The sequence below is a fragment of the Enhydra lutris genome, unplaced genomic scaffold (genome assembly GCF_002288905.1).
Source record: "Enhydra lutris kenyoni isolate GAN:26980312 unplaced genomic scaffold, ASM228890v2 scaffoldscaffold26, whole genome shotgun sequence".
Taxonomy (NCBI): domain Eukaryota; kingdom Metazoa; phylum Chordata; class Mammalia; order Carnivora; family Mustelidae; genus Enhydra; species Enhydra lutris.
This window is the reverse complement of record NW_019154110.1, coordinates 16446236-16470003: the sequence shown is the minus strand read 5'-3', so window position 1 is coordinate 16470003 and position 23768 is coordinate 16446236. Positions and strand designations below refer to the sequence as shown.

The 23768-nt window shown below is 38.8% G+C and overlaps 1 protein-coding gene across 1 annotated transcript in view; it reads left to right on the top strand.

Moving 5' to 3' along the window:
- LOC111151466 (ankyrin repeat and fibronectin type III domain containing 1) overlaps positions 1-23768 on the top strand; it is a 437740-nt gene that overhangs the window by 151053 nt on the left and 262919 nt on the right. Inside the window, exon 3 of the mRNA XM_022509473.1 lies at positions 10533-10573. Within this exon, the coding sequence (XP_022365181.1) occupies positions 10533-10573 (41 nt within the window). The remainder of the gene's footprint in view (positions 1-10532; positions 10574-23768) is intronic.

Sequence of the window (23768 nt, the reverse complement as noted above, 5' to 3'; positions counted from 1 at the left end):
TTTAACCCAATTCCATTCTTCCTTACACCTCATCTGTCCCAGACACAGAGAGTTCAAGAAAACAGCCTTTTATATAAACTTCCTAGCCAGATGCCTGAAGAAATGAACTGAGGGCCACACTCCTCTTTAGTCATCATCTGTGCCTGGGTCTTTTAAATCCATGTCATAATCAGATATGGATTTAAGAAAGTAGGTCTTATTTAAGATGTAAGCTTTATGGAAAAGAAGCCAATTTGAGACCATTGGTAGAGTGCCCCAGGAGGCTGCAGGCAAGCTACATGAATCAGGAAACCAGTCTTTCCACAGCCCCCCTTGGGCCTATGCAATTCCAAACAAGTTAAAAAGGATCCTAAGTTCAGTCAACTGAACAGAGTTCCCCATGGCTGGCCATAAACCTGAAGGCCAGAGCACTCACTCTCATTGTCTCTACCCTGGGTGGAATCTAGCTGGCATTATGCTAATGTTATGTTATGTTATGTTTATTTTTTTTTCTACTTTAAGTCCAGATCATCCATTATTGGCCTCAGCAACAATTTACTGCAAGCCAATGCCACCAAAACAAGTCAGAAACCATGGCTGGCACTGCCCATTCATGTGAAAGCCCATCGTCACAATAGCTGTTCCAAGTTCTGTGGTCTCATATCTAAGTCCTTTGCTCTCCAGATGTTTGTATTTAATCTTAAGGTTTCTAGACAGTGCACTAACGTGCTAGGCATCAGGATTCTAGCCCTTCATTTCCTCTTCCTCACCAAATAAGTATCAAAGTATCAACTTCATTGAGAGCTGGGGAATATCTAATACATGTAAATGGAGGACAAGTAGGAAGCTTCACTAGAGAAGTCAAACCATGGCTTCCCACTACCCCCACTTCCCACTGAACTGAAGCAACTGGTGCCCAGTGTCAGAGTCACATAATTCACCCGTCCGGTCACAGCTGGACCTGAGAGAGCACACATCTGCCTTGCAGCATTCACAGAGGACCCCGGAACTCTGTTCACACAAGAACCATCACCCAGTATGGAAGCACAGCCTGGTGGACATCAAGCTTCCCATGGTCTAGGAAGTCAACCTCTTCCTGGTCAGAGAAGAAAGGGAGTCAAAGAAACTAGATGTGTTTACTCTGGTATCTGTCACTCATGGCTGTGAGTATAGAAGTTCCTCTAGGAGAACGTGGTGGGAGCAGAAGAGACATTGCTCCTTCTCCACATTGACTAGTTTGTCTACAGTATTCTTCTTTTAAGAAAGCTTTACTATGTGCTGGTGCTATTTTAGGTGTTTTCCAGAGAGGAACACATTCAGTCTTTCCAGCAATCCTAGGGGAAGGCAAATATCAACTCTGGTTTACAGAGAAAAAAATTGAGGCTGATGTAAATAATTTAGGATTTGCACCCAGGTAATTCATCTCACCCTGTTCTTATTCACTGGCTTTCTTTTAGGTCCTAAAACAAGACATGCTCTTTCCTTCTTCAGGACCTTTGTATCAGCTGTGACCCTGACTACAATGACCTTCCATTTTCTCCTCAGTAAGCTGCTCCATCTCAGCTTCCAGATTTCAACTTAAATAGCCCTTCCTAATAAACAGTCCTAATCTGCTACCCCATATGAGAGCAATATCCCTTATTTTTGTGACAAGACTCATCACAACTCTTATGTTTTCAGTTTTCTATGCATAGAAAAAAGACTGATGTTGGAGGGTTTCTAAAATTCTAACAGTGGATGCCTTTGAATGATAGAACTGTGGTTGTTTTTTATTTGGTTGATTGGCTTTGATGTTGTTTGTTTTTGCTTTTTTTTCTTTCTGTATTTTTCAAGTTGTCCAGTGATGAGAATATGCATCTTATAAGTGAAATAGTTCCAGGTAATACTGAGGTTTGAGATATGCTAGTGAGTAGTAAGATCAGCAGCCTTGTGGAAGTCAATGAACTGAGGTCAGGGAGCCAGATGGGTCATGCTCACACACATTACAGGTACCAAGAAAGGTGGGAGGCAAGGAAAAGCTGAGGGCCCCACGTTGGAGTCCAAAGGAGGCAGACATGAGACATGGCGAGCAGCTGAGGTAGGGGATAAGATGGGAAAATAGGGTGCTAGCAATTCCTTGGAGCAAGAACAACATAGCCCATGATCTGGAAGAACCATTAGGGCTCAAGAGAAGCTGGAATTTTACTTTGAAAGTTGAAACAACAGTGGCAAGTGTGGAGGTAGAAGAGCCTCATTTACACTCAGGTGAGTAGGTGGAGTGAGAAGGAAAGACTGCAGTGAGCTTTCTCACCTTACTAGGGGTCCAGAAAGCACCAGTAAAGGGACAAGATAGGGAAGATAGAAAGGCATGGACCCAAGAGAGAGGGGTCTGATTGAGACAGGAAAGAAGAGGCTAAGGAAGCTTAAGCATGGGTTTTCACTTGGCCCAGGAGGTGCAGTTACCAGGCCTGAAAGAATCAGAAAGCCAAGAAGCTGGCCGGGCCCACGCAGGGCCAGCTCCATGGGCAGACACCTGCCATAGTAGCACAGAGCGCTATATGTGGTTTAGTGCCCTGTCATCACTGTCTTGAAGGTCTTGGTCATTTTAAAATGAGGGCCCCCACCTTTTCATGCTTGCACTGAGCCCCACAAACTACAGAACTTGTCCCGGGGAACAGGTATGTGTGATAGAGGCAGTGTGGTGAGAGAGGCTACTGGCCAGATAGGTTCTTGTTTGGTCCTTCAGTCACTAAGCACTGAAGAGACACCATGTGTTGAATATTCAGCTAGACACTGCAGAGGATAAGAACCAGTTTGTGCTCCGGTTCGTGCTCTGGTTCATGGGAATTTGAGCCATGGATTTCCTGTTGGAAGAGTTTTAGATCAATATCAATTGAGGTCACTTTTATAAAAAAAACTTCAATATAATTTTTAGATTTTCTGTATGTGGACTTCATGATTTTTTGTGACTTCAAAGGAAATGTTTCATTAAAATTGATGGCTAAATATGTAAACACTGGCCATCGATCAACTTTCATATTCTCTAAAGCAGATTTGAAAGATACTTCATTCCTCACCAAAAATCATCTCTTTGACATGTGAATAAGTAATCCTTAGAAATTAATTATTTAATTATAGAGTTTGGACAGTAGCCTAGGAGACACGAAAGGGCTCTATGAGCCTATATTGTCAGCTAACGGAAGATCAAAATGTGAGAAGTATTTAGAAGTAGAAAATATCCCAAGCCAGATAATATTTTAAAGATGTCATAGAGGGGGGCGCTTGTGTGGCTCAGTGGGTTAGGGCCTCTGCCTTTGGCTCGGGTCATGATCCCAGGGTCCTGGGATCGAGCCCCGCATCGGGTTCTCTGCTCAGTGGGGAGCCTGCCTCACCCTCTCTCTGTGCCTGCTTCTCTGCCTGCTTGTGATTTCTGTCTGTCAAATAAATAAATAAAATCTTTAAAAAAAAAAAAAGATGTCGTAGAGGAAAGATCTGAGTGTAACTGGAGTTTTAAGACATTCTTGGAGTGAACCCTTAGGGATGTAGCTTGTATTCTGCTTTTTTATTCTGGCAGGGTTATTACCTTGAAGCCACTAATGCAGAAATCAGGGACCTTTCTAGAGACTAGTATCAGCTAATCAGAAAGAGATGACTTCCTAGGCAGTATGCTCTGCTAGAAAAAGCAGAATCAGAAGCCAAAAGAGGTAAATAAGCTGTGTTCCTAAAACAAAGCACTGCAGCCCTCCAGATCTTGGTTTACTCATCTGTAAAGAGCGATACCAGGTGAGAGATCTCTATGCTGATCTTTGTGCAGTCCAGCCTGAACGTTCTAGCCTCCTGCACTTCAGGAATCCAGCAGCCCCCAGAAAAATTGAGTTTACTGGTAATTCCAGTCAAAGAAATTAACCTCAAAGAATGAAAGATTTTGCTATAGGATGTGGTAAAAGAAGAGGGGAATAAAAAAGGAAAATATAAGAAGAAAGGGTAGAAGGTGACAAAGTGAGGACAGTGACATAAGCCCCATGCTGTGAATATCTGCCAGACCCCAGGAGAGGACATTCTCACAGCCACATCCAGCTTGGGGTCCCATTTGAAGACTGTGAGACAATGGAGGAGTCTATTACCACTGCAGAACAGTAACTAGTTTGGGACTGCATAGTAAGCACCCCTGTCATTCCAGGCCCTCCATCTTCCCAGCTGGCAGGAATTTCTCACTGTTCTTTTTTCTGGAAGAGATCAGCCTCCTCCTTGCCCCCTGTCCCATGCTGTTCCACAGGGTGCCCTCCTCTCACTTAGGAATTCAGTCCCCCTCACTTCCTTCTATATCAGAATGTAACTCCCACACCATCTACTCAAGGTCTAGGCCAGAATTGCATTTGCAAAATGAGGAATATATTCTGGGAAACAGAAGGGCCTACCTAGCTCATTCCCTCAACACCGACACTGGTGAATGAAGAACTCCTCCTACCATTCTTCCTTCTTCCAGGCTGACTTCACTGCAGTGTGCAGCTCTGCTGCTCCCAGAGTGATGGTTTTCGACAAAGCAGATCCATTATACTTCCCCCTGTGTCAGAACCTTTAACTATCTTTCTTGCTTTCAGGGTGAAGTTCAGCCTTTACCTGGATGGAGTGATTTGACTGACTCTTGTTTATCTCTGTACTTTTGTCTTGTGAAATTCTTTAGCATCACTATTTTGGGCTACTTAGTATCACTATGGTCCATGCCCTCTCCCTGTGCCTTTGTACAGGCTGTTCTTCTGCTGAGAGTGACCTTTCCCACCTCCTCCGGCTTGCACCTGCTCATCTTGGAGCCTCAGATCTGACACTCTTCCTCTAGAAGAGCTCCCTTGGATCACCGAGGCCATTGTTCCCCAAGTGTGTCCCTTAGAATGCTTCCAAGAAAGGTTCTTCAGCCCCATACGTTTGGGACATTGCCACTCCCTGGAATTTGAAATAAATGCTGAACTCCAGCAGAAAGACCTACTTAACTATCTTTAACCCAGTGTTTTCCAAACTTAATTGAACATTTAACTTTTTTCATATACCCATTTTGACCCTTCTTTGGAAAAATCTGCCTTAATCTGATTTAGAAAGAATCTCCTTTGCTTATGTAGTACCCCAGGCCCAGCTCTATTATAGTAGTTACCATATGTCACTATAATTGGAGAATCATTTTCTGATAGGTCTTTCATGCAACAGGAAGACTGCAAATGCCGTGGTGATAAAATAATCACTATGTTTTGTCAGTGTTTTATATCTAATACCTAGAAGACATTTTAAATATCTGATATGTACTTGATAAACAAGTACATGTTTGGCTAAAAAAAGGACCACCTACTTTACTGCTATTGATAATTAACATACATTATTTGAATAGTTTGTGTAATATAATTATTTTGTCAAAATATGCCCATATGTAGGACAGATTATGGTTCATAATATTATTGGCATGCTTTCTGCCAGTGCCATGTTTATATGAGCCTCTTAATGTCTTTATCCTAAAGAGGAGAGTATACACTTGGTTTGACATGTCAGCTTGGCTTTAATATCAAAATTTCTTTATTGTTTAGGAGCCATCTTTTGATTTATTGTTGTTTTATATTTCATTACTGGGAAGACCATAACCAAAGATTACATCAGTTGAATATAACTTGAAAAGAGCTCTTTTTTTATTCATGAGAGAGAGAGAGAGTAAGAGCATGAGCAGGGGTGAGGGTTAGAGGGAGAGGGACAAGCAGACTCCCCACTGAGCAGGGAGCCTGACACAGGGCTTGATCCCAGGACCCCAGGATCATGACCCGAGCCAAAGGCAGATGCCCAACCAATTGAGCCACCCAGGCGCCCCTTGAAGATAACTCATACTTTACATTTGGCAGAGGATCCTGAGAACTCAGAGACCTCCCTATACCACTCAGTTGAGGGGTGCTAACCTACCAGCCCATTAACCAAGAAAAGATTCTTCCTTTACCTGCTACCACTTGCAAAGCTACTACTACTTAGGAGACCCCACAGATTACCTACATATGTGCTGAGGGCCCTCCTCCCTTATGGGTCAGGAGGCCTGGGTATGTGCTGACGTATAACAGTTCTCATGGGGAGAGAAAATGTGCAAAGCATTAAAAGTGACTCAGCATTTGAAGGGGCAAAGAACAACATAATCAGAATAGGTAGCTCTCTGTGAGGTATCCCTAAAGGAAAAAATAAAAAGAACACTAAGAGAAAGTTATGTAAATTCCTGGGGACACTAGGGAAGTTATTATAAAGTAGCAATCTGAGAAAAAGAGTTCTTGGAACTCAAAAACATTGCTGAAAATGGAATTAAGTATCTTGAAGCTCAGATGGAAGAATTGTCACTTGGAGAAGAAAAACTCAAAGAAATAGAAATTATGAGTGCAAAGTGAAAGATACATATGAAGGATAACATCTTATTGTTGGATCAGGGTGAATAGGTTCAACCTTCTTGAAGAGTAATCTGGGACTCTGCATCTAATATCAAGCTGCATATATCCTATTATAAAGTATTCACAATTCTAAGAACTACCCTACAGTATAAGAGCATAAGTCTAAAAACTAATGTTCAAAACGTTTTCTCATTCCAAGCTCATTGTTACAGCAAAAATCACAAGAAACCTAGGTGTTCATCCGTCAATATGGGATTGGTTAAATAAATTAGGGCATGTCCATAAATTTAGCCACTCAAAAAAATGAGATCTATGTATACCAACTTGGAATGTAGCTCCACAAAAATACTAGTAAGAGAACAAAAAGCATAGCATAAAGAATTACACAGCCTGACCTTGTTTTTGTTGAGAACATTTTAACAACATATGTGTATAGGTATAAAGGTTTATGTATGTATGTATGCTTGCTTTCGTAAGCATAAAAAACAGTTGAGAATGATACCCTCACACACTACTGGCAGTAATTATCTCTGGGAAACAGGGTTGGAGAGTCAGGCAAGATGTTCCCTTCTTTATGTCCTTCAGAATAAACATGTGAGGTTATGAACTCTTTCCCTTCATTTTAGTAATCTTATGTATTTTCCAATTTTCTATAAAAAAATTGCTGCTTTACATTTTTTAACTGTTAAAAAACTAAGAAAAATCAAAATACAAGAAGCCATTGTAGGTAAATATGGCAAGGCCATGGAAGGGTTTGCTGAGGTCTTGGCAAAGGCAGAGTCAAGACTAAAAACAGAAAAAAAACAAAAACAAAAAACAAAAAAAACAGTGGAACTCCAATACCGTAAGCAAAATAGAAATGTTTACAAAATTCTTAAAACTCTAGTGGGAAAAAATTTAAAAACTACTTTGAGCAAAATTATTAAGAATCAGAAAAAGAGGGCACCTAGGCGGCTTAGTTGGTAAAGCATCCAACTCTTGATTTTGGCTCAGATCATGATCTCAGGTTGTGAGATCAAGCCCGCATCAATCTCTCAGCTCAGTGGGGAGTTGGCTTGACCACTCCACCCCTCCCCTCCCTCCACCCCTCCCCACCATGCTGTCTCTCTCTCTTTCAAATAAATCTTAAAAAAAAAAAATCATGAAAAACAATCAACTGTGACTTTTTAAAGAGGAGTCTACTTTAAGTCAGACACAGAAGAATTTGGAGATGATATTACCTTGTAACTATTTAAGGAACTAGTGCAGAATATTTTGATCCAAATGGAAATTGCAGTTCTTGGTAAAGTGATTTTTCAGTTTGGACTCAATCAAGATAATTAGAACTAATATATGTGAAACACTTAAAATGGACAAAGTCTCTGCCAAGTACTTTATATGCATATTCTTCCAAAAAGCACGACAGTCTCAGAGGAGGTACAGGTGCTACTCTTACTCGCATTTTATAGACAAAGAGATTGAGATATACAAAAAGCTGGTGTTTGTATGTGTGCTTTCATAAGCATAAAAAGCATAACATTCAATAACTGACTGCATGTCATACTGGAAGTCAGTGGAAGAACCGAGACTCCCAACTCATGGCCATCTGACACCATTGCCTCCACCTCCAGAGCGGGAGCCATGGGCAGAGGCTTTTCAAAGTCAACATCAGATCCCTGTGCCTGTAGCACACAGCCTCAGGTTTTAATGAATACTTGATCAAAGTGAAGAGGAGATCCAGCATTAGGAGTATTAGGAGTAACAGGTGAATCAGAAACACATAGGATAGTTCCTGATGCATTAAGACTCAGCAATGTTAGCAGTCATTTTTATTAAATAGGAATTTTTCTTCAGATGTTATCCCAACATTCCCCCAATTAGACTTCCCTGATTTCTCTTTCTAGGCTGGATCATCAAAGACCACCTACCCTCCTCACTGACCACCCTGTAATTTTGCATTACATCACGGTGCAGTCCCTCTGAAATGTCTAGCTCTTTCCCCTATCAAACAAGCATTATTATGATAGCAGGCAATGTAGTCTTCAAGCCTAGCACAGTATGCTATACATAACCAGGGACTGAATACACATTTAGCAAATGAATTAATAATTTTGAGGGATCTCTTTGTTCTTGAAAAATTCAGGTTTTTCTTTTTCAAATGTGGAGATAAGCTTGGAAAAGCTAAAGCAAGCTTTTATGTTTCTCTGTGGTCTGTAAAACCTCACTACCACCCACTCTGTTCGTGATTGCTTTATTTTGTACCCCAAGAAAAATGATCAGTACATTGCTTTAGGTGACTTTATAATGTAGTCTCAAGGATAGCTCTGAATAGTTTTCAAAGTAATCAATTGTATTGCTGTGAAATTGTTTCCCAAATGAAGAGCTCTTGTCCAATGAATCCATGAAGTAACAGACCGTTTTCTTTGTTAATACTTTCATGGCTAAAGAAGAACCTGTTATCTGAAGCAGTAGTAAAAACTTTTCTCAGCAGGTGAGAGCTATCTAAATTTGTTTCCTAGCAACAAGTTCCTCAAAGGAACGGAAGGGCACACAGTTTCAGAAGAATTTTCAGTATACTTTTTGGTTTGGAGGAAAGGTGGGGGTGGATATTGTATGTCTGAGCAGTGTCCCTAACTCATTCCAGGAAGTGACGCATAGAACATCTTATTGAATTATACCATAGGAGCCATTTAAAAATGTCAACTCAGTAAAAATGCATCAAGCACCTACTGTGAAATAAGAATTATGCCAATTCTTTCTGGGCCGAGTAGTTCAATAATTTAACAATTTGTCAATTAGGAACCTCACCCCCAACCATCTCCATGGATAGGAAATGAGGAGTTAGGTGGTTCGCCAAAACATTTAGGGATATTCCAGCGTAGATGCTGATCTAACTCGAATTGTACTCAGCAGTTGGAGAAATGAAGAGTGGAAGGAGGCAGTCTGGGAGGGAGATTTGGGACAATGGTACGGCACAGATTGCCAAGAGAGGACACATCTCACACAAGCGGGAACTCTCTCCATAGCCACCCTTCTAGCTCCAGTTTCATAGACTTACAGTATCTTCTTGATCTGGCTTTCCAAATTGGCCTTCTGGTAATAACAATCACAGTAAAACACTAGATAGGCCAGCCTTATGTTACTATTTTACATGTATTATCTTATTTAACTCTTAAAACAATTCATTATTATTTCTATCAATCCTGGAGCATTGAGTCAATTTGCCAAAGTCACACTATTATGAAAAATGGCAGAACTTGGAAAAATACTGCTCACCGAGGTGACTAATCTGACTCATCCAGATCCATGTGGGTGGCGTGACAGGGTCTTTCTGTAGGTCTGAGGACCCCATGACTTGAATGTTCAGTCATAGAGATGACCTGGAATCATGTGAATCTCAGCATGCAAGTTGTTCATATCAATCATAGGGACTTACTTGCCGTTTCCAATTAAATCTACTACCCTGAAAAGGACCCCCTTGGAAATATATCCCCACAATATCTCCCCCAACCCCCCTCAGAAAAGGATTTGCAAGCAAGCTGAATTGTCTGGTAGGTGGCCACACTGAACAGATAGCCCGCACAATTGGCACACTCCTTCCCAGCATAGGCACAGTCTAATTGTGTCTTCTTTTATTGCCGTCTTGAACAAGAAAAAACCTGGCATTGATTTCAAGCCCCCCATCCAATACTCCTCAGAAAAGCTCTTTACTTCTTGGAAAAGAAAACTTGTCCACTTACCCAAATAAGCATGAATCAAGAAGATCGTAATTTTTAGGAGGAGTTTAATTTAGTGGAACAATGTGTCAGAACAGAGCCTATGAGAATGAGGTGCAATATCAGTATGAACCAGAAGCATGAGAATACTGAATCTAAGCCATGGAACAAGGTAACTAGACCCCTCCTCTTCCTCTCTCCCTAGGACCAGGCATGGCAGACAAAGTGAGTGTCAAGGGCTCTCGAAATTCTAGGATGTTCTGGGGGCAGGGAGCTGAGCATGTGGTGAGCTGTGACAGTAAACTTCCATGTTTGCTCTGTGGGCTACTTCTCCCAATTACACTATTTTCAGCTCCAGGCTCCTCATGTTTTCAGTCAGCAGACGTACCTTGAAAGGCAATCCAATGCCTTTTTCAGATGGAATGGGTTACTTTACATTTTTTTGTTTTAACACACTTTTTTTCCCTCTTTGTTTCAGAAGCTGCCCTTTAAAGACAGGCATTTTACTTGCAGCAAAATGTAAGTACATTTCCTTCTTGAAATGATACCTACTTCTCAGTTGTAATTCCTCAAACCTCCTCTTCTTTATGGCTCCCATCTCACATTGCTGCCTTTTTGAAGTCTGGCTTAACAAATGCAGTCGCAGTGTGAGTCTGCCCCTTCACACTGTGGTTCTGTCTAGCATCGTGCAGCATCTCACCAACTGCTTGGGAAACAGATTGAACCCGATCATGGCTGCTACTACGTTGGATCTAAAAAGTTAGAAAAAAAAGTGAGGTGGAAAAATTAGGTGGTGTTCTTCTGTATGTGATGATCATGTGATACCAGTCATTTGAATATTCAGGTTCTCTCAGGTGTCTGATTTGTTACTCTTTGCCCAGTTGTTCCTCATAGTCACAGACTGTTTCATATTTAATAGCATAGTGGTTATCTTAATAATGCCTTCCTTTGTGTACTGCATTGCAGCCATGCTGTAAACCCATGTTCTTTCTAGAATGAATCTCCCACGTATTATGTTTCTTTACTCTTGGTACTTTTAGTGTCTGTACCAAATTAGAAACCCCCTCTGTTTTAAAAGACCAAATAAAATTAAACCAGGTCTGAACTGGGAGTTCGAAATATGAATGTTACATCTGTCTCTGGAATAATTTGATAGTACCTGAGTTCAAAAAACAGGGGATAGATATGAATTCAATATAAAGACTCTAACTATTTAAAAGTAGCTCGAATGGTAGTGAGTTGCTTGTCACTACAGATTAGTAAGTAGGAGATCAACAACCATAGGTAGAAGGTCAAGCCAGGTATACCAAGAATGTACATCAACTCCCAGCTCCTCATTCATACAGTTTCCAATGGAAGATACATGAGAGTAGTTACTGAAAAGATTTAATTAGACATTCTTGGACCCAGGAGAATCCAAAGGTCTCACTCTAATTACATATATTATGCAGGTTCTAATAAGCTCTCTTTTGAATCATTCAGTCCCTGAGAAAACTAGATATTTAGCTGAATGCAAGAAAAACTTGGTTTTTGCTGATTTCCCTGGATGATACCTTTTGTTTGCTCTCTAGAATAAATTGATCCCATTGCTATACACCAAATATTCAAACACCAGTACAAGCAACATTCACCCTTAAAGCCATTTAGGTTTTATGTCAAAGTATTATGCATTCACTGGAATTCTTTTAAATGTCAATTTCTGGATTATATTGCTTTGGTCTTTATTGCATTATCAAGACACCTGAATGTTATGAATATTTTAAGCAGCTTTTACCTATAAAGTCTTGTTAGATTTTATGAGCTGTTTCCCTTTTCATGTGCTGTCCTAAGTATTTTATTTGTACAAGTGTTAACTTTTGACTGTATTTTTTTTTTAATTTGACAGAGAGAGATCACAAGTAGGTAGAGAGGCAGGCAGAGAGAGAGAGGGAAGCAGGCTCCCTGCTGAGCAGAGAGCCTGATGCCAGACTCGATCCCAGGACCCTGACTGAGATCATGTCCTGAGCCAAAGGCAGAGACTTAACCCACTGAGCCATCCAGGTGCCCTTGACTGTATTCTTTCTGCTGAACATAGAAATTATTTAGGAGAACAGTCTGTGTTTACTTTCCTGCATATTCATTTTTGGGAGCTTTCTCACCCAGTATCTGTCCATTTAGGTTTGTCACTGGTTTTAAATGATTTATGTTAAATACTAAAAGATACTTGGTTTGTGTTCATGGTGAAAATTGGATGAAAGGCAATTTAAGATAGCATTTTAGTCATTAACTGCAAATATGCAACATAAACACATATGTGACTACTACCCTCAGATCTCTATCAAATTGTTGGTTGAGGGGTGCCTGGGTGGCTTAGTAGGTTAAGCCTCTGCCTTCAGCTCGGGTCATGGTCTCAGGGTCCTGGGATTGAGCCCCACATCGGGCTCTCTGCTCAGCGGGGAGCCTGCTTTCCCCTCTCTCTCTGCCGGCCTCTCTGCCTACTTGTGATCTCTCTCTCTGTCAAATAAGTAAATAAAATAAAAAAAAATTAAATTCACCATCATTTAACAACAACAACAAAAAGTTAGTTGAGAGCACCTTGTATCTGGGTGGTGGGGTGGGGGAGCAGGGAGCACGGGAAACAGCTAGCTAGCTGTTTCACATTAAGAGATTAATTTGTGATTGCTTTATTTTTGCATTTTTCCCCTCAAGCACATATAGAGCGCTCGGTGACCTATTTTATTAGCAAATACTCTGAGAAGTAACCTTGCACCAAGTTCTGCACCATCCAGACAAAAACAGGTCTGCACACCTCTCCACGTCATCTGAGCAACTGGTGGAAAGTTGGTCTGACCCATGGAGTCATGGAAACGCATTAAAATCACCAGGCAGTTGTGACTTGGTTCATTTTGGCAGCCAGACTCCATCAGCCCCTCAGGAGTTGGCATTATGTCCTAATGATGATTGTGTTATACAACCAATACAAATGGAAAACGACCTAATCACACATTCAGACAAGGCTTGATCTGTAGTGAATGGCCAGAAGCTTTCCAAGTCAGGGGCCTGGAAATGTGTATGGGCCACATAAAATCCCAGCTCTGCTGCAGCCAAGTCAGGAAGATATGCCCCCATGGAGAAAGGGGGTGGGTGATGGAAGGAACTCAGGATGAAAACTCAGAAGGCTTATGTCTGACTCCCAGATCACTCCCTCTGAAGTGGTATGATTTTGAGAATGTTAGTTAACCCCTCAGTTTCTAAGCGTCTTTATTACGGGTTAGAGGAAGAGAAAGGAAAGCATTTTTTGAAAGGGTTGTTGTGATAATCACATAAGGTAACATTTGGGAAGGAGTTTGCCATCTAAAAGTGCTTTGTGTCTTTAAGGGATTCTTGTTACATCCTTACTAGAGGCCCTCTCTGTCTCAGCAGGAATCCCTGGGATTCTTGGGGCCATAAAATCAATACTACACAATGGAATAAAATAGAACCATATTGGGCCAAAACAGGGTCCTGGAAAGACTTGCACCCACATTTTTTGTTTCTTTTTAACTACAAATGTTCTTTGGGACCCCTGCCTCTGGTGGAAGAGAATTGTCTCTGGGTGGTATGGGTGAGAATGTTGCCAAACAAACCTGAATTATCCAGAGGCCTGTAAAATGCGCAATTGCTTTTTAAGAGGCATGGTGATATTGTGTGTTCCTTTCGATTTTTGGCAGTAACGATTTTCTGCAATTTGTGGTTTTGCAATTTCTCTTTACACAGACAACACTCTGGCTCTCATTCAATGCCCCACTGGCTGGGGGGAAGGGAGAGAGAGAGAGAGATTCCCTGGGGCTCTGACCACTCCAGAAAAAGAAGGAAATGTTAATGAAATAAGTCAGAAAGAATGCTCCAGACTAGTAGAAGCTGCTTGGTTGGGGGGAAGAAACAGCTTTTAATAAATTGCATGGTGTGGTCGGGATTTTATCTGGGGCTTTTGTCAGCTGGGCACAGGTCTGTTCCCCTTAACTCTTCTTGACTCTGCTGAGCTTTGTCTGCAATCTCAACCTCATCTCTTCATTTTTTTTCCCCTGTATTCAACCAGTCTGGTCCCTTCTACTGGCTCCTTTCGGCTTCTCCTGTCCTAGGTGGGATTCCCTTTACATACTCCATCTGTAGGCATCCACTTGCCAGTTGCGTTAATAACTTGGTTTGTGTAATTTACCTGAAGATCCATGTGCCAGGATTTTCACTGTCATTCTGGTTGCATTTTCTTCTTTTCCCCCCAAGGCTGGAAAAAAAAAAAAAAGCCTCTTTACAGAGGAAGGTCTGTGGCCCACATTGCAGATGCGGTACATGGATGTAGCCTTTATCTAGATTGAGAGTGATATGTTCTGTTTCTAGTCATCACCTCTGGAAAGGTTTTGCTGACTTGTGTTTGCTTTTTTATGACTGCAAGGCTCTGTGCTGAAGGATTTAAAGCTGCATCCAGGGTAAACCTTGTATTCCTTCTCTGTTCATTTCTTTGTATAAAAGCAGCCCACTGTTCTCTCTTGAGCAGATTCCCTGGGCTTTTGCCCCTAGATCCCAGGCTTTCTCTGCACAGAGGCAATTGCGCAGGCCATCTATTTCCTCTCTTCTCATGACCCAAATGTCACCGCTTCTTTTGTTTCTAGGAGTAATATAAAGATAATTGCTACTCATATGTTAATTGTAGTTTTCACTTATGATCCTCTGGTGTATGTATTCTACAACTTGAGGGAATTATTTGTGATGTGCTATTATAAATCACGGGATTTTCACTTAGGAAGACGTTCAACAGGATGCAGTTCAACAGCCTACCCTGAGCCCTCCTCACAGCATCTTCTTTAGGACCCCCCCTCCTTAGCCCATGGAAGTCCAACCCATTTTTAATAGCTCAGCACTTCCAACTTTCTTTTACTAACCTGAGGTAACCTTCAGGTAGTTCTCTTGCTAGTTTTGCCTTCTGGAGCAGCTCAGAAGTTGACTCCTTCTTCCACATGACAACCCTCCAAATATTTTGGAATCTGATCCCTTGTACTCTCTGAGCCTTCCTTGTCCAGGCTAAACATCCCCTGTTGCTTCAGCCATCCTTCATATGACTTGGTTTAGTTACCCTTTCCATTTGCCCCAGTCACATTTTTCAATGTCCCTCTTAAAATGTTATGGTCTGAACTTTAAAACAAAACAAAACAAAACAAAACAAAACAAAATACTGCCAAGATGGCTACCCATCGCACACAGAGCATTAAGGGAAAAAAAAAGTTCTTGTTCTAGGCATGTTATTTCTATTATTATAACCTAAGAGTACATCACAAATTTTAATAATACTTGAGTCCTGAGATTAATCCTAAAACCTCTAGATGCACTATATAAAAGCTGCTATAAAAACAGATTTTCCCCCAGTCCTATATTTATGCACTTGGTTTCGAATACTACACAAACCTGTACATTTATTCCTGTGACACATATTAGCTAAGAATACTAGTGGAAACTGTTAGGAGCTTTTTGAATTTGAATTACTTTAAGCCTAACTCAGTTTTGTGACATATTTGATTTACCTCTTAACTTCATTCAAAAGATTGATAAAAGCAGTGACTATCTGGGTTTTAAGCTTTTTGCAATGGAATCATGTTTTATTCATCGTCATCTTCATCTCTTCTGAAAAGTCTGTGACATTCTGTTAAACAACCAGATCCTCAATAAATGCTTTTATGAAATCACTCAACAATATGTGATACAGGCAGTTTTCCAACATCCTGACATGCAGTTATCTTTAAACTGATATCTAAGTGCCCTTTGGAAACTAAGAGTAAGATGAATTTTATCCTACCTTGCTGATGTTGGTCAATGTTACAGCATTATATAGTTCACTAACAGTATGATCTTCAGGGCTAGATTGCCTGGATTCTAATCTTAACTTGATTTTGCTACCTATGTGATTTAGAGCAAGTTACTCTACTTTTCCTGTTTCTTGTCCTGATATGTAAAATAATGAGGTTGTTGTGATTTTAAAGCAAATTAATCCATGTAAAGAATGTAGGACAGCAATCAGTAATACAAAAGCAATAATTAGTGGTAGTAATAGTTATGTTGTTGTCACTTTTATTGTTATTGTCAAGCTACACTAGTATAAACAACCTATCGTAAGAGGAACAAAGGCAATTTGGTAGAATTTATTTATAGTGAACCTATATTGACTCTAAATAATAATTTTATGATCAAAATGTTTGTGTAACCTAAATATAACTCAGCTGCTCCATGGCCTTTTAAGTTTAGATATATATTCAAAGGAACACAAAAACCTAAACAAATGAAAACAATGTAAATTTTTATTAAAGTCTCTCAGGGGAATTCTATTACATTTCACAGCGAAATATTCTAAAGACTGTTAGCCAAATTTCTCTTGGTAGCTGCTCAGAAATTTCGCTCTTCTCCCTCTCTTCTTCTCTCTTTAACAAAATGGGAATGGGGTAACCTGGCTGGCTCAGTTGGAAGAGCATGTGATTCTTGATCTCAGAATCCTGAGTTTGAGCCCACATTGGATGTTGAAATTACTTCAATAGATAAAACTTAAAAAAAAATTTTAAATGCTAGTTTGCGTTGCCTTTTTCCTCACTTACCTCTTCTATTTCAAATATGCCCAATTCTCAGGATTAATAAATTGCAAGTCTGTTATTTCCTGTCTCTAACAATTCCATCAATTATGTAATTTCAGTGTGGCCCTTCTAGGCTGCTTCTGGAATAAACTATATATATATATATATATATATATATATATATATATATATATTTTTTTTTATATTTTATATATATGTATATATCTACACACACACATATATAATAAATCTTACTGATATAATGGATGTGTAGCACACAACTTAAAAATAATAAAATATGTAATACCCTTTATTGTAAATTCCATGTAGCCAGCTGATTCTCAGAGAATACTTTCATTGATTTGTGCTGAACTCTTGGTATCTACAGTCAGCCTATGGTTGCAGTTGATGAATAAATGTAGTTTACATGTAGGTATGGATCAGTAACATGAGCAACTTCTTTACTAAATTGAATAATAGTTTTTTAATATATTTCATCAAGTTCCTGTACTGTTTATAATATGACAGCTATAAACAACAGTCCTTTTTAGTTAATCTGAATTAAGATTTTCTATATAACTTTCTTAAATCTAGACAATCAACAAAATAATAAATCAAGCCTTGATGTGTAGTATTTGCTGATATCTGTGCTGTAGATACTCCTACCATGGCCAATTTCAAGCTATTAACATGAAAGATACTGTTGACTATAAAATTAAGAAGGGATATGCAGTGGTGCCTTAATATGGGTGGGGGGTGGGAGGTTGGGTGAGCCTGGTGGTGGGTATTATGGAGGGCTTGTATTGCATGGAGCACTGGAAGTGGTGCATAAATAATGAATTCTGGAACACCGAAAAGAAATTAAAAAAAAAAAAAAAGACCATTTTGAATGGAAAAAAAAAAAAACAATAGATGCAAATAAGCTCAGAAGCCATAGGTAAAATAAAATGTAAAAAAAAAATAGGAAGTGATGAGTTTCACTCATCAATTATTGAGGTGTAATTAACATACATTATATTAGTTTTAGGCATATAGCAGAATGATTCAGTATTTGTGTGAATTATAAAATAATCTCTATGAAAGTCTGGTCAACATCCATCACCATACGTAGTTACAGAATTTTTTTCTTGTGATGAGAACTTTCAAGATCTACTCTCTTAGCAACTTCCAGATATGCAATATAGTATTTTTTTTAAAGATTTTATTTATTTGTTTATTTGACAGAGAGAGAGAGAGAGAGAGAGTGCAAGCACAAGCAGGGGGAGCATCAAAGGGAGAGGGAGAAGCAGGCTCTCCGAGGAGCAGAGAGCCTGATGTGGGTCTTGATCCCAGGACCCTGGGATCATGACCTGAGCCAAAGGCAGATGCTTAACAACTGAGCCATGGAGGCACCCCTGCAATACAGGATTATTAATTATAATTGCCATGCTGTACATTACATTCCCATGACTTATTTATTTTACAACCGGGAGTGTATATCTTTTGATTCCCTTCCCCCATTTCCCCCAACAAACCCAGTCCCTGCCTCTGGCAACCACTGTATCTATGAGTGCTCTTTCTGGTTTTCATTTGTTTGGGGTTTTTTTTGATTCCACATGTAAGTGAGATCATACAGTATTTGTCTTTCTCAGTCTGGCTTATTTCACTTAACATAATACTTTCAGGGCCCATCTATGTTGTTACAAATTGCAGTATTTCATACTTTCTCATGGTTGAATAATGTTCCACTAAATATAGATAGACAGACATCTTCATGTTCTCTATCCATCCATTGATGGACACTTAGGTTGTTTCCATATGTTGGCCTTTATAAATAATTCAGTGAGTATGAGGGTACCCATATCTTTTCAAGTTAGGTCTTTGTTTTCTTTGAATAAGTAGCCAGAAATGGAATTACTGGATCACGTGGTAGTTCTAGTTTTAATTTTCTAAAGAACCTCCATACTGTTTTACACAATGTCTACACCCATTTATATTCCCACCAGTAATGCACAAAGGTGATATCTCACTGTGGTTTCAGTGTGCATTTCCATGATAGTTAGTGATTTTGAGCAGTTTGTCATTTACCTGTTGGCCCTCACTATATGTTCTTTGGAAAAATGACTGTTCAGATCCTCTGCCTATTTTTCAATTATTTGGTTGGTTTTTTGCTTTATCTTGTTGCTGTTGAGTTTTAGGAATTCTTTATTTATTTTGGGTACTAACCCCTTATCAGTTATATGATTGGCAACTATTTTCTCACATTCAATAGGTTGCCTTTTCATTTTGTTATAGTTTCTTTTGCTGTGCAGAAGTTTGATGTATTTCCTTTGTTTTTAATACAAGTTATTTTATTATGTTTTTATAATTCAGTTTTTAAGAATGGCCATTCTTAGCAAATAGCTCACAAGTTCCTGAAAGTCTAACAACTGCCACTTGCAAACTGGCACAAACCATTTCCAAATCTATACTAGCCCTTTCTCTCTAGACAGCAGTGAGGGGTAGCAAATGGGCAGAAGTGGTGAAGTATAGTTGAGAATATTGACAAGTAAAATTTTTCCCAAGTGATGTTATTCTTTTTTTTAGAAATCTATTTTAGTTTTATGAAATATCAGGAACTATCTTCTAATATTCAGAAGCTACTTTCTACCTCCCTCATCATTAAAATATGTTTTCACCTTTAGTGTTGATTATTGACTAAAGATTCTATTACTTATCTTTTCTAAACAATTTTTTTAGACTACAAAATCAGAAGCCCAAGTTAAAAGGGAGTAAGGAGGAGATAATTGTAGGATTATAGATATTTAATGAAATCCACAAACAGAAAACAAAGTTTAATTGGACTTTACAGTAACTTGAATTGGAGAGCTCTATAAAACAATGAAGAGCTATCAAGAACCGAGGCTTCTCTTCATAGTATTGTTAGTTCTTTAGACCTGGTTCATCTTCCTCCTCAGATTGCATATGGCCCAAAATGGCAGGCACAGACATCAAAGAGAGGACATTTTAGACCTGCTTCCCACTTAGGGAATACACATCAGTTCCAAACATCAAGGAAAGAAATCTATGTGGTTCAGGTCTCTGTTCTTCAGGAAGCCATTGGCCAGCATAAATGGGATTTCTTAGTTGAAAACATCTTTAGTTCCTTTAGCTATGACTCCAGCAGGGTTGTGAGAAGGTACGGGGTGAGATAAGGAGTATGGGTAAGGATAGTACCCACGGTATAAAGTAGTGAGCAGACAGACATGATGGGCATTTTTAGTGCAATATGCATAGATTCCTTCATTAAAAAGAGGAAGTGTTACTTCAAATAAACAGGAATTGACTCTAAGGAATACCTATCTACTACCACTCACATTTAATTAATTTTAACATTTTCCAGTATTTGGCCTAGGTTTTTATGAAGTTGAAAAAAAAAAAAAAACATTACATTTTCATATGCCCCCTTTCTTCATCCTATTCTGCTCTGTCATTCTCCAGAGAAAAACAGTCTTGGATATTTATCCACATTTTGTTTATTAATGTGTTTATTAATATCCAGTCTTTTAAGTTTTCATAAATGATGTGCCATTCTGTACATTTTTTCTAGTCAACATGGTGTTTTTGAGATTTATCCAAGTGGACACATGGCTCTTATTAGTTGCTCAAACTCTACATAATGTTCCATTGTTTAAATATAATACTATTTATTAATTCATTCTCCTACTGATGAACAATTAGGTTGTTGCCAATTTTTGCTATTAAAAAAAAGTGTTTCAGCAATGCATCTAAGTAGATTTTTCTCAAGGGTACCTAGATGTGAAATTGTTGCATTCTAAGGTGTGTGTACCTCATAAGCATTGCTAGATAATGCCAAGTTGCTCTCCTAGTGGTTGTCTAGCTTGCATTCGTATGAGCAGTTCCTGTGAGTTCCTGCTTCCCAAATCTTTGCCATCATGTTGTTTTCAAACTTCAAACTTTTCCACTCGGATGGATATAAAATGGTGTCTAATTTTTCTAATTTTCAATTCCCTAATTTCTAGTGAAGCTAAACATTTTTTTCATATGATTCTTGGTCATTCACTTTTCCTCTTTTGTGAATTGCCTATCTAGAGCCTTTATTATTTTTAAACTAGTTGCTTTTCTGTTTTTATGAATTTGTAGAAGTTATTTATCTATTTGGATAGTAAACTTTTCTGTGTTACATGCAAATGTCTTTTCCCAAACATTGGCCTATCTTTTTACTTAGGTGTACTAATTTTTATTATGGGGATACTTATATTTTAATGGCATCTAAATTGTTGAACATTCCACTTAGGATTTGTTTCTTCCCTGTTCTAACATTGTAAACATATTCTTATGTATTTTTTTAAAGTTATAAAGTTTTGATTTCCAGTTCATGTTTTTTATTCATAAGTAATTTATATTATAGGGATGCTTGGGTTGCTCAGTCTTTAAGTATCTGCCTTTGGCTCAGGTCATGATCCCAGGATCCTGGGATCAAGCCCCGTATCAGGCTCCCCGCTCAGCAGGAAGCCTGCTTCTCCCTCTCCCACTCACCTGGCTTGTATTCCCTTTCTCCCTCACTCTCTCTGTGTCAAATAAATAAAATCTTAAAATTTATAATCTACATGGTGTGAGGTAGGGATCCAAATTTATATTTTTCTCTATGGAAAACTAGTTGTACTCTCATAAATAGTCCTAATTTTCCCCCACTGAATTGTTATACCATCTCTGTCATAAATTTGGTTTCCATACATGTCTAGATCTGTTTCTGGAAAATCCAAGTCTGTCCAGTAGCCTGTTGGTCTATCCTTGCCCCTGAAATAGCTTTCTCTTAACTGTTAGGATCTGACAGGTAAGGTTTTATACCTTCATCTTTTTCTTCAATATTGTGTAGGCTATTTTTTGACTTTAACTTTTTCAAGTGATTTTGAGTTCAGTTTCTCTGTTTCCACAAAAATCTCTATTAGAAGTTTTATTGCAGTTGCATTGAATTTATGGGTTGATCAGGAAAGTGAACATCTTTATTATTATATTATAGAGTCCCATTCATGAGGATGATACATTGGGCAGAATATTTGATGTTTCATGAACCTTGAAAATATTTTACTTGTTTTTCCTACAAAATGCCTATATTTCTTTTGGTATATTTATTACTCATTACAATTCATTGGTGTGTGATTGATCTTTTTCTATTTTAATATTTGGTTTTTAATCCAGCAACCCTACTAATCTCCCCAAAGGTTTTAACGATACCTCTGTAGATTATCCAAGGATTTTCTTTCTTTTTTTTTTTTTAAGATTTTATTTATTTATTTGACAGAGAAAATTACAAGTAGGCAGAGAGGCAGGTAGAGAGAGGAGGGTGGGGGGGAAGCAGGCTCCGTGCTGAGCAGAGAGCCCAATGTGGGACTCAATCCCAGGACCCTGAGATCATGATCTGAGCTGAAGGCAGAAGCTTTAACCCACTGAGCCACCCAGGTGCCCCAATCCAAGGATTTTCTACAAAGACAATCATACACTTTTTGAATAAGAGTAATTTGGTATCATTCTTTCTAAATTTATTGTTTTTTAATTTTTTGTTTGTTTTATGTTATTTTTGTGGGTTTCCAACTATGTTGAATATCAGGGTGATGAGAACCATCCTTGGCTTGTTTCTTAATTCTTGTGACCTTAACAAGAAAGTATTTGAAATTAAGCTAATAAGAAAAATGTTTGCTATATGTTTTGGTTAAATAATTCCTATTAGTTTAGGAAAGATCTTTCTTATTCCTGTTTACAACAACAACAAAAAATTAAATCAGGATGATGTGTTGAAATTTATCAAGTATTTTCCTGCATCTGTTGAGATAATACAGGTTTTTTTTCTTTCAATTGATTAACATGGTAGGTTATATTCATAGATTTTCTGATGTTCAACTCTCATTGCATTCCAGACATACTCTACTCAGTAGTGGTCTTTTAAAGTATATTGATATACAGTCTACAAGTGTTCTATTTAAATATTTTTATTTATGTTCACTTATGAGAATGTCCTGTAAATTTCTTTCTTTCTTTCTCTCTTTCTTTCTTCTTTCTCTCTCTTTCTTTATTCCTTCCTTCCTTCCTACCTTCCTTCTTTCCTTCTTTTCTCCTTTTCTTCTTTATTTCTTTTTCTCATTCCTATTATATTATTGATATTTACCTAGCACTGGGTTTCTTTGTGCTTTGGATATGTTACATGTATCTTGCTTTCTTTGAGATTTTCCTTTCTCTCCCTTGCTCCATTCTACATTCCTCACTCCTCCTCATCTAAAGGTTTTGCTATTATCTCTACTCAGCCCCCACTTAGAAACCCCAGTACAAATAAATCTTTACTAGGGGTTTATGTTCCTGCCCCATGGTGATTCTGGAGAGATCCAAGATCCAAACTTCCAGGCTAGTGAAATTTGGCTCAGTTACTGTTTATAAAGCCAAGTCTCTGTTCTGCAGACTCCCTAGGCCACAACTGCAGTCCTATGTAACAGGTGACATCAACCTTTTTCTTTCTCCTCTGACCTCTTTCTACCACATTACCTCCTGGTTTCATGCAGTGAGCTTAGCTCCAGATTCCCACTTGACATCCAGCATTTGTAAACCCCAGGAAACTACAAGTACTGAGTTCCTAGTATTCCCTGATTCTAGTCCTTCCTCATCCTGATTCCAGATCAAAACTCAGCTGAAGAGCTTCGCCCCTGTACTTACTTCTTCATTTCTCTGTTTTGTTATCTACAGACTTATTGATTTTTTTTGTGAACAAGTCTAGATCTTTTTACTTTTTACCTTTGATTTATTTCATTAAATGGAGTCCCCTAAACTTACATAGTTTTCTGGGGGGAATGAATTGAGATAATTATGGTTTTTTTTTAAAGTGCAAAGGATAGGGGCGCCTGGGTGGCTCAGTGGGTTAAGCCGCTGCCTTCAGCTCAGGTCATGATCTCAGGGTTCTGGGATCGAGCCCCGCATCGGGCTCTCTGCTCAGCAGGGAGCCTGCTTCCTCCTCTCTCTCTGCCTGCCTCTCTGCCTACTTGTGATCTCTGTCTGTCAAATAAATAAATAAAATCTTAAAAAAAAAAATAAATAAAGTGCAAAGGATAATAGCAGTAAAAAGAAACACTAGTATAAAGCTGATATATGTTCTCTGCCTGGAAAAGCCCCTCTTT